At 48.0% G+C, this 11809-nt stretch overlaps 1 protein-coding gene across 2 annotated transcripts in view; it reads left to right on the top strand.

The window, feature by feature from the left end:
* The window catches only part of LOC106751146 (mushroom body large-type Kenyon cell-specific protein 1), a 90570-nt gene extending 78836 nt beyond the window's left edge, over window positions 1-11734 (top strand). The window contains exons 9-12 of one of the 2 annotated variants that reach the window (XM_014631972.1): window positions 1060-1104; window positions 3382-3619; window positions 4564-5401; window positions 5516-11734. In XM_014631972.1, the coding sequence (XP_014487458.1) occupies window positions 1060-1104; window positions 3382-3619; window positions 4564-5401; window positions 5516-6797 (2403 nt within the window). In that variant the 3' untranslated portion in view covers window positions 6798-11734. The remainder of the gene's footprint in view (window positions 1-1059; window positions 1105-3381; window positions 3620-4563; window positions 5402-5515) is intronic. The other variant, XM_014631973.1, reaches the window with a different exon arrangement.
* The last annotated feature ends 75 nt before the right edge of the window (window positions 11735-11809 follow it).

Raw genomic sequence — 11809 nt, 5'->3', positions numbered from 1 at the left:
GGGGGGGGGAACGTGTCGCCGACGTTTCGTCGGAAAGCCGAGGATGCGTAGAATTGGCGGGGAATCTCGCGAGGGAAACAAAGTCTCGAAGCGACGCACGGTCTTCTCCTATTTCCGTTTTCGACGGTCCTTGTAGATGCGCGATGATTTTTTGGTCGCTCTAAACATATCGATTCTATTGCGCAGAGAAACGCGCGAACGGGGGTGAGGCCGAAGACGATGCACGAGGGGAGGTCTTGTCGGGGAGAGGATGCGCGAACATGTACCGTTCATTTTTATCTAAGTGTGGTTTTGGTTAGGAAGAACGAATGAAGCTTCCCCAAAACATACCTCTGGCACGGCGATCGTGGATCTCGCGTGGACCGTTTCTCAAAACCCGATAATCGCCCGCTAGAAACTCCTGCTTGGTCGATCGATTTCTTGGTTCGATCTAGTCTGAGGAGAAACAGCTTCGTCATGAATCATAGCTGCGACAGTTTCGTCTTTTTGCCGGAATTCAACGTTTGCTTGATGGATTAAATTATGGCGAACATTGGCGCAAATCGTAGTTCATCGCGGTCACTTTACGTTAAGAAGGAAATATGTGCGCTCTTCGAGGACACTCACGTTTTGCTTTGAATTCACGAATTTTCATGTTTGCGACTTGACATATAACATAACGTTTAAAATCGGGACGAAAGACATCTGAAAGACGTCTTAAAATTATTTTTCAGACTTTTATTTACAAATATCTCGTCCCGATATTAGACGTTATGTTGTACAGGGAAAGAGGAGAGAGAGAGAGAGAGAGAGAGAGAGAGCGATCTTTTTTGTTTCTCCGCATGTTTAAACAATTTCTTTCACCTTATCGACATACTGATCTAGCAGCGCGAGCGACAGAGAGATATCGACCTAATCCGAAACGCGTTGCCAGCAATTGTGCGTTTATTCGGTGAACCACGAATGTTCGAAAGAAACGGACGACGGTCTACGCGGCTCCGTGTCGGTCGCCGTGGTGCTCAGTAGTGTCCAGTGTCTTTTGCATGGGCTGTTTAACTTTTTTTATCTCACTATTTGTAGTTTAACACACGGCAACTTGGTGTCCGCGAGGTTGCAAGACTCGAGGTAAGTTTTTGGGAAGAGATCGTGTTGAGAGAGAGAGAGAGAGAGAGAGAGAGAGAGACGAAAGGAGGATCAGCGGGGCTCGATTCTTCCTTCGCTCTTCCTTTCAGACGGGGCGCTCGTGTACGCTTTTGAACACTCTGCATCCTTGATGTTCCGCGCGCGCATTACGACCATCTCCGCGCCAGTAGCTACGCCCGATCGAATGACAGTCCCGAGATAGAGGTGGATTGCAATTTCAGGACGAACGCGCCGTCATGCATGAAACAGCGGCGCAATCGAAGATTACGGCGGACTAAACACGCCGGCCCGATTTAATCCTCATCATCTGATAGTGTCTTTTGCCCGGATTCCCTCGGATCCGCGATTAATTTTGCTCAACACACATACAATAGGAATCGGTTGTGCACAGAGAAGAAATTCTCTGTGGATTTAGTATACGTATTCGTTTCACTTTGGTTTCTCTGATATAAACGACATAATTTAATATCGGATATCATTTTGTTTGAATGAAAATGTTGTTCATTCATTAGAGTAAACCATGTTGTTTGATGGAAAAAGAAGCAGTATTATTTAAAAGAAATAATATTTTATTCTTAATAAAAAAAAATGTATTTCATTATATATTAAATGTTATTCCATTGAAATAAGGAGAAATTCATTGCGTTTTTTTTTCTAACATAATGTCCAAATAATTTGTTGTTTGTAACATTACATTGTATATTAAAACCATTGTTGTGTTTGATGAAAATACAAATGAAACATGTTATTTGACGTAAAGATATTTATTGTTTGAGAAATCAAACAATCCTGTTTGTTGAATCAAACATTCGTTTGTTTGCTTTATTCCAAAAGACAAATTTGTTTCAATTAAATTAAAGAAATTTTATTAAAACTAAAGAAATCTATTTTTTTTTTCGTATGGCAACTGGAAATCGAGTATTCCGACGTTGAAAGCGACGAAGCGTGAAGAAATCTCCATTTTATTTTTTTCGAGGATCGTGCGCGGAGCAATAATGTTTTTTTTTCATTCAGTTGTTTAGCAAAAATTACCAGCAGAATCTGATTTCGATACGACGGTGTGATTTCGTATGCGAACGAGAAAATAGTGAAATAAAATCTAAAAAGGAATAAAATAAAAACACTTTTTAGAACGGGTGCTGAAAACTCGGTTTTGTTGTATTCGAAAATGTTATGTTTGCAAAACACTCGAATTCGAGCGAAAAACACTGTTATAAGGTGCTGTGAGATTAAACTGAGCGATTATTACGATTTCTTCGGCCGTTGAAACATCAGCACATTTGTCTGTCGCATTTTTCTTGAAAAATCGGTCCGCCGGCTTGAAATCGTCCAAATCGTGCGAGCTTCAGCATGAACACCGAGAGGCGCTATTTTACGGTGCAACTTGTCGAGCTCGTAAGCACGGTCTATGCACGGTTAAAGTCTCATTTTTCATTCCTGCATTTCGTGCGATCGCGCAGCTCGCGTTTATACACGTAGCCGCCGTCGTAGAAGAGTGTTGCTTCACTTTTAGTGCAATGCATGTGCCTTGAGCGAGCGATATCTCCGCGTACTTAAATTCCGATGTATCTCGTCGAAGATAAGTTTCTCGCGAATTCCGCCTTGTGTTACCCTCTGTCTGGAGAATTTAGTCGCGAGTTTATTGCGTCGTCGTTTTTCTCGCGTCATTGGAAAGAAAACTGTTTACTGATTAGCAGCTCCTGCATGGCTATTCGATGGAAGCGTACGGAGTGGTTCGTGCGACTTGATCGCGTGTATCTTGAAAGAAGTATTCGACTTTGGGGAGTAAGAGAAATTGCAGGAGTGGAAAAAGGAGAAAGAGACCGTCTTGATCACGGCTTTCCGTTATATAAAGAATTGACGTCCCGAAATTCACCGAGAAATCTCCAAGATATCACGTCCGAGAAAGTTTCCCGAGCTGTCCTGTCGTCTCGAAATATCTTTTTACGCGGATACTTCTTTTTCCAAGATACGCGGTCACTTTAGGAAGAAACGCTCTGTATATATATCGACACTTATACACGATACAGATACACATACACTTTGGACAGGCACCTCTCGACGAAGCACTCTCGAACAAGAAGTTGCCATTGCAACGGCTGCCTAATGATTATCGATGATAAGAGAAGCACCGCTTCTACTCGCGTCCACGTAGGCGGAGTAGAAGCTTCTACTTTCCTCGAGAGGACAACTCGACCGTAATCTGCAATTTAGATGCGAGGAGTACGCAGAAAATGCTAGAAGAGATGTTTTTAACAGGTGGACGAGAAAGAACTGTCCGGAGCGGAAGAGGAGAAGGAAGTCGAAAAGGCTCTGCTGAAGCCCCTGCTCTCGTTGGAGGATCTCGTCAGGTTCTCCGCGCTCGAAGGAACCGGCGGCGATTCCCTCAGGAACCTACTGCAACGGGGACACGAAACGGGGGCCGAGTGGCCGGGACTGGAACACGCGAACATCGGCCCTTACATCCAAAAAATGCTAGCTGCCGCGGCACCGTTGGGTAAGTGGAATCAATTGTCCCGAGAACTGTCGGTTTCGTATGATTGTCATTTGATTTTTTCAATTGACGGATTTGCGCCTCTTCGAAAGCATATTTTTTAATACGCACATGTGTGTGCGCGACGTGAAATTAGTCCGTTGAAGGAAGAAATCATTTCCGACAAGCAGTCGTTTATTTTGCCCGCTCATTGACTAGCCAATCGGCGCTAAGGGACGAAAGTCGAAAAGTGTATTACGCCGCGATAAGACTTCTAGAATCGATAGAAGCCAGGCCATAGCCGGCCGCGTCGATACTTTTTCCGCCTTTAGACGGCGAGTTAGTTTCAGAGTAGCTTAAATCCGTTTTCGGAATTGCGACCCGATATCTCGGGGGGAAGGTGTCATTAGGTCGACGTCCGTCGCATTTTTTCCCTGCCATTTATACTCGCACAAAGAAAAATTAACACTCGTATTTTCGTATATATAAGCAAAAATATATATAATCTTACAAAACTCCTTTATACACGTGAAGAAATTCTACATAGCTTTAATATTATATTCTTGTTATTCGAAAAGAATTTATACCGAGAGGAAAAGATATTGGATTGATAGAAATTGATTGCAATTTTCAGTTCGAAAATATCGTTCTTTCTATCTTCTTTTTCCTCTCAGTTGATTTATTCTTTAATAATACGAATCTATTTTTAGTAGATCTATATAGAATTTCTCCATGTAAGCGTTTTATCTTCATATAAGATTATATATTCTTGCTTATACAGAGTATAAGCCGAAACTTTTCGGCCAATTCACTCGTGTGGACGGGTTGAATAAAAAAGTAGCGTTTTGCAATGAGAATCGATTTTTCCCTCGTTGAGAAATCGAGATATTTAATTGGTGAGTGTCCGACCTAAGCACGCGCTTAGTCGGATAATAGAGAAAATCAAAGTCTGTTTGAACGACCGTCAGGCATCGAGACGCAAAACTACCGCATACCGGAGGTGGTGAGGAAGCTGATGAGCGAGGACAAGAGGCTGAATAAGAACGTGAACGGCGATCAGTCGCAGTCGCACCACCAGCAGCACCACCATCAGCAGCACCATCACCTGGCCGCGCAGCAGCAGCAACAGCAGCGCACGCCGATGACGAATGACGACTTCAATCCCAACATCGAGGAGGAGGCGAGCGACAGCGCTCAGGGCAGAGCGATACTGAAAATTCCGTCCTACAAGCCCGCCAGCACGCCGGGCTGTTCCAGCAAGAACGGCGAGCCGACTTCCGCCGCGTTCGCTCAGGGCTTTGCGGCTGCCGCCTCGAGTCCGGGCCTCCTGGAGCGAGCCAGTCCAGCGTTCTCCGGCACCAGCAGCCCGACGAATTCGCTGGTGGGCAAAGCGGTCAACTTCCGCGACGTCATCGCCAAGAGCATCAGCGTCAAGTTCCAAGAGGGTCAAACGTCCGGCTTGCCGGGCTGCCAAGCGGCGGCCGGTGTCGTCCAGCCGCAGATGACGGACCCGAGTCCGTTCAAGAGGGGTCGCTACACACCACCGCAGCCGCAACAAGCGCCGTCGCAGCAGGCGAAGCAGCAGTCGCAGGAGGCGAACAAGCCGAAGCCGGGCACCGGCGGCAAGGGTACCAGGCCGAAGCGCGGCAAGTATAGGAACTACGACAGGGACAGTCTCGTCGAGGCGGTGCGCGCGGTCCAGCGCGGCGAGATGAGCGTGCATCGTGCTGGCAGCTACTACGGAGTGCCGCACTCCACCCTCGAGTACAAAGTGAAGGAGCGGCATCTCATGAGGCCGCGAAAGAGGTGAGTCTTATTTCACTCGGAATTCGTAACCAACGGAGCTATTTCGAATTCGAAGGAAAATCCATTTGAATTTACGAAGGAGTTGATTGAAAAGGATGTCTAATCTCGTTGCAGGGACCAGAAGCAACCGGACGACAAGTCGAAGGAGACTGCGACGGCGGCGGCGGCGATGCGGCCGGGCGCCAGCGTCGAGAAGAAGCCGCAGTTGAAGCCGCAGAAACCGTTCACGCCGCCGGGTGGCATACCCGGCCCGAATGGGCTGAAGATGCCGCCGTTTATGGAGGGTATGCCCCACCTGCCGTTCGGGCCCTTCAACTTCTGGAACCCGACGCCGTTCATGCATTCTCCCTTCATGGGTGGCGCGCCGAACGTGCCGATCCTGTCGGAACAGTACTTCGCGTCGCAGCGAATGCGCGGTCTGCAGGAGCAACAACGAAACGCGGCGATGGTGCACCGAGACGGGATCGCCGGAACGGCGGACGCGGCGGCGGGCACCTCGAATTCTCGCGGCGCCGCGATGGTGAAGACGCCGCGCGACATGGTGGAGAGTATCTACGACGGGCCCGGCGCGAACGGCAGTTTTCTCGACAATCTGATCAGGTCGAGCCTCGAGACGGGCATTCCAAGGGACCAGCGGGCGATCGCGGAGACGAGGAATCAGCAGCAGCAGCAGCAGCAGCAGCAGCAGCAGTCGTCGTCGCAGCAGCAACACCCGGAGACGATGAGCAGCAAGACGCTGATCGACCAGCTCTGCAGGAACTCGAGGAGAACTCCGCTGCCGCGGATGGCGCAGGACAGCAGCGAAGACGAGAGTTATCGAGCGGCGGCGGCGGCGGCGTCGTCCTCGTCGTCGGGCAGAATCGTGCCGGAAAGGCCGGAACGCGTGCCCACGGTCGACCTCAGTCCCTCGCCGTCGGAAAGAGGCGGCCGCACGGACGACGGCAGCGACCGGCTGACGTCGCCGCCGACACCCTTGTCGATCTCCAGGGCGGGCAGCAGGGACGAAGACAGCACCCGCGACTCGAGGATCGATCGCAGCAGCAGGGAGCGCGAGGTTCACAACGGCGGTCAGGAGGATCGGAAGCCTCTGAATCTGCAGCAACAGTCGCCGCAGCAGCAATCACAGCTGAACCACTACCCGGACTTACACAACCTCTACGCCGTATCAACTGACAAAAAAAGTGCCTGTGATAGTAAGCTTATAGTAGATCATTCGAAGACTCAGCCGCAGCAACAACAAAAGGAATACGCTGCCGTGAGCGGGCTGGTCGTGCAACTGCAGAGGGGCTACAACACCGCGAGCAACAGGTCCGGCGAGTCGACTAACAGCAGCCAGCAGCCGGCAGCGGAGCAGCGCGGCTCCGCGCTCAGCATGGAGGACTCCGTAGAGCAGTAGACGAAAGTCAGTATCAGTTATCAGTAAAGTTATGAGTACACACACACACACACACACACAAGGTGAAGATTCCCGCTCAGATCTCTCTTTTCACACCGATCCCGTGCGCCTTCTCGCCGTTGAGCGAGCTTTCCCTTCGATCGGCTTTTCTTCTCTCTCCGATTCCCTCGGAGAGACGTCGGGGGTGCCACGAAGAAGGGAATCCTCCGATGCGACGATACGATGACTACCGATTATCCCACACACGAGCCTGCTCCCTCCAACCTCTCCGTGTTCCAATCGGAAGAAACAAACCCTCGAACGTTGCCAGGTAAGTTGCCGGGGCAAGAACAGAAAAGAGATGGCATGCTATTACGACGCTAAGCACAATCGACCCATTGCGATTCCGCCAGTTAAGCGCAACCACCCGCCGTACGAACCAGCTGGCCGGCTAACCTGGCCGTGCAGGCGCGCGTCCAAGAGATCCTTTCGACTATGGCGAGAAGTATATTTCAGAGTATACGAACGGAGATGTAAACACGCATTCGACAACACTTTTACGCTTTAGCAGATGCACGATTCTAATCCACGACATTCCACGAGACGCATAATGATACAGTGACCGACACCCATAACACACACAGGTACACATACTTACGAGAGTATACAAAAATGGGGAACATATAACGAGATACTTAGACGTCGCGCGCGTGCACGCGTCGCTAAACGCGCGTCGCGCGAGAGCTCTCCCTGCTTAATAGAGCTGAAAGCGAGCTTCCGTCGAAGGTCGGCGCGTTGAAAAGGGACGTTCTCGCGGCCACGAGAACGCGCTCGGTCGCGGGCACGCGCGCGCGCGCGAAACGTTAGCCGCTCGATGATTATTATTACGATTATTAATTACTGCTACCGATCGGTGGACGACGACGAAAGGTCAAACGATGGAACAAAAATGCCGACGCGACAACGTATTTTTTCCTCTCTATGAGTGTAAAACTACCTAATGCAACAAGAAAAAGAAATCTTATTATCTACTATTAAACACTACTCTTAACTCGTAAGGAGCGACATAATTATATAAGGAATAATATATTATATATACATATATTTTTGGTCATTACGAACATGTGCGAAGCGCGAACGAGCCAAGGCTTTTGTTGGCGCGCGTAGGTGACGTTTTTTCACGAGGCGACAATATTTCTATAATTCTCGGTTGTTGTTTCGGCGTTCTCGCGGAACGGGTCCCACGTTTTCGTCGGCGAGACAGGGCAACGCGGGAAATAGCGGAGCGCGATCTTCGTCGTTGGATATTGCCCACCGACCGTGCTTTTTCCGACGCGACCTTTGGTCCGTCCGATTGCCAATCGATGCGAACCAATGGGGGAATGAGATGAATGCGTCCGTTTGTTTTTTCGCTCGTTCTTTTGTTTACAGACAGAAAATTTGCGCATCGCCGGACGGAATCCATCCGGAGAGCTGTTTAACAGCCTTTCGCACTTAACCTGACGGAATCTTGTCGTTCCATACGAGTTCAATCAAATGTTGCTACGACAACACCACGATATCTCTCTTTGGAGAAGTGTCTCAAAAAAAAAAAAGTCTAATCGCATAATATCTATTTAAAAGAAGAGCCGAATGATGAAGTGTCTCTCGCATACAGTCGATTTCATTTTCACGCACTTTCGTTTCCCACACGCGGAGTTTGACACCCGAGCTCTCTGCTTTTGCGAGCAATCACGGCGACGAAGATCGCGATCTGCCGGCGCCGCGTTATCGAATTGGTCCAGACGGAACTAAGGAGACGCGAAATCAGAACGTGGAGAGATTAGAAGAAGAAAGAGGGGAGTTGCAACGCGCGCGCCCGCTCGAAAGCGGGGACGTTTTTTCTTAAGCGCGAGACTTTTTGATACGAATACAAATTTTCTACCGCGTAAAAGGAAGAGACGCAGAGGCAACGCGTTTCTTCGGGAAAAGACTCATTCGAGAACCTAAGAATGTATATTTCTCTCTGTTTTTGGCTCCCGCGAGCGTACCCGACGCGCCGGCACGCATGCCTCGATCGTCCGTCGTTGGCTCGGAATAACGACGATACGAGTATCGGACGGATCGTCTCTCTCTCTCGTTCGGTTTTCCACGCGGGGTCGTGCACGTTTTTGTGTGCATGCGAGAAATTATAAAAAGGATGTGACACCCTCCGAGGGAATGAGACATTTTCACAGAGGAGTTTGGGAAAGTCCGGCAAAATAACTCGAGTTAATGTCGAGAGAGATTTCAAATTCGCACGAGTCCAAGACGCTTGTTTTTCTTTCTGAATTTTAACTATGCATGGAAGAAACGACTCGGTCGAAATTTACAGATAATTCGACTTTAAATTCGTAGACATTTTGCACACACTTATATTTTGTGGTGGCATCGTTGGAGCGAGTCTTTCGTTTGTCTGACGTGCACGACCATCGAGGATTCTCGTCGCAATTCTCGGTTAAATTCCGTTTCGTAGACGATCCGCGGATTGCAAAAGGGACGTCATTTCGTTATTGTAGCAGACAGGACCAAGACGAAAGGCCGGAGCAGGATGGAGGCCAGACGAACGCGAGAAAACGGCGACAAATAGAAAAGTAAAAACGGTGCTGTAGTGCGAGCCAGGATTTCCTATTTTTCTCTCGCATAGTCGATCGTAAGCGACGTGAACAAATATAAAAAAAGAAAGAGGAGAGCAGCGCAGTAGGAAGAAACGAAAAAAGGATGATCCACACACGCACTCATCTCATGACTCTCTTTAAAAGTAACGACTGAAAGACTCTAGGCTGTATATAAAATATAAGGCATGTATGTTCGGTGTTTTAAAAATGCAAAAATTCCTTATTAACGCAAAAAAAAATTATACCTACGAAAAAAGTAAACCATATAAGCAAGGCTACTCTCTCGGTGTTTTTTGGAACTAAACTTAAAATTTACCCTATTAAAAAAACCGTGAATAATGTAACTTTAAAGGAAGCGCGCGTAAACGCGGAAACAAGTTATTGAGTGTAAACGTTAAGGTCTCCTTAGGGTTAAAAAGTAAAAAAAAAATAATAACAAGCTGAAAAACCAAGCGAAATGCAAGCTAATCATGATTGTGTGTAAACGTAAACTTAAACCTTCCTTCGCCCCGCTAAATCACTTTTTAACTGTCCACCCTCTCTCTACTCCCCTTTATTCCTCACGCAGACAAAAGGTATACGATAAATCAGTGTGATCTGATCTACTCGATGCCTCTTTTTCTAAACGTTCACAAAGGTATTACGCGAAAAGGAGGGAAGTATGTTTATACACTTGTTCCGACCACTGATTCACTCTTCCTCACATCCCCATACCCGCGAATTCGCCTCACCGACACACCCAGAAATTCAAGCCCGGATACCCCTTACCGAAAGATTTATCGTTAGATGTGAAAAAAAATTATATTTATCGTGCGGATGATAGTAAACGTGCGTAACACACACACACACACACACACACACACACACACACTATGATTGTCGTTAATTCAATTACGGTTACGATGTTTCGTCGCGACGTTTGGTGCGGTCTATAATCGGCATACATCTCCAACGATCCATCGGGTTGCAAACGCGGCGTTGTTTCTTTCTTCGCGAGAGGAGGAGAACGATACACCGGGGAGAGGTAGATAGGAAGCGCGAAATCAAACCTAGGACGAATGAGAGGCATCCGCGTCGTCGAAAATAATTCGCGGTTGCTACGGATACGCGCGTAATTGGATCAAATTCTGTAAGCTGCGACGGTCAACAAATTATTGCTGATTTCCTTTCTATAGAATATACCGCCTAAGTGACATAGTCGCAATTTCACGTGCGTCCGCCGGCGGAAGGAGAGAGATCGCACACTGTGTATATCTGATCAAAATTCAGTGCGTAAGGTAACAAAAGATATTTCTCAGCGGAGATAACTTCAATCGAAAGAAGAGAAAATGGAATTTTTTCGAAATTTTTCGAGAATCATAAATATTAATGTTCAAATATTAAATGGGCGTTTTTTCGACGACGCGAAGATTTTCGAGGCTCGCCGGCATAGGGACGATTAGGTCGCGACAATTAGCACGATCGACGCGCCGACGGCGCAATTAACGAGGCGTCCGCGTAATGATCTCCCAGCTGCTACGCCCCGGGAAGTTTCGTCCGCCGTTCAAGACTATCCAGAGTTCGCGCATACACACACACACACACACACACACCCCGTTCGTTTCTCTCGCGGCGAAGCCGAAAAGTGTTCTCACACTCGGCGCGATTACTTACGAAACCGTGCGCGATTCCGCGCGGCAATCGCCGTCCGGACGAGCGATCGATGAGAGGCGCTCCCCTCCGCGACAACAGGGTGGGCGCGTCGGCCGAGGGAGAGACGTTTCTTCGAGCAACATGCGGACGGGCTCCAGTGAGAGGAAATCTGCTACGCGCGATCGTCGGGAAATGGGAGGCTAGGCAGGTGTACCGTTGCGATTCTTGAAACACTGTCGATTTTCGTTCTTTTCTTTCCGGGGGAGACAGCGGGACGGAGAGAAGCAGCTACTCGAAATCGCATTGTTGTTATTGGGGTGATCGAGCTTAAGGCCTCTTTTATGCGCCACGACGATGATTTTCGAGCGCTGTCGACGTCTGAGGGATGTTCGATTTTCCCCGCGAACGCTTTCTCGGACGTCTGCGAGAAGTCGGAACGAATCGCGCGCGAATAAAAGAGTCCTTTCGATCGTCGTGTACATCCTACCTACCGTCTCTCCCTTCGTCGCGGGCGATAACAATCCGGCGAGTGACGGATTGGTCGAATATATACGGGGAGGAACAGAAAAAAATCTTTAAGAATTAAAAGAAGATATATTATATTAAAATATCTGTGATGTAAAAAGTAACAAAATTTTGATGTATATTTTTCACAAATTATTGTAACCAGCTAGTGTATATGTAATAAGATTATGGATATATTATATATATATTATATATATATATAACAGCCGTCAATTGTTCTGGAAGCAAAGGAGGGCATGA

This window comes from Dinoponera quadriceps, unplaced genomic scaffold (assembly GCF_001313825.1).
Source record: "Dinoponera quadriceps isolate SergipeBrazil2010 unplaced genomic scaffold, ASM131382v1 scaffold6118, whole genome shotgun sequence".
Classification (NCBI taxonomy): domain Eukaryota; kingdom Metazoa; phylum Arthropoda; class Insecta; order Hymenoptera; family Formicidae; genus Dinoponera; species Dinoponera quadriceps.
Note: the sequence above shows the minus strand (reverse complement) of the source record. Positions and strands in the feature narration are given on the sequence as shown.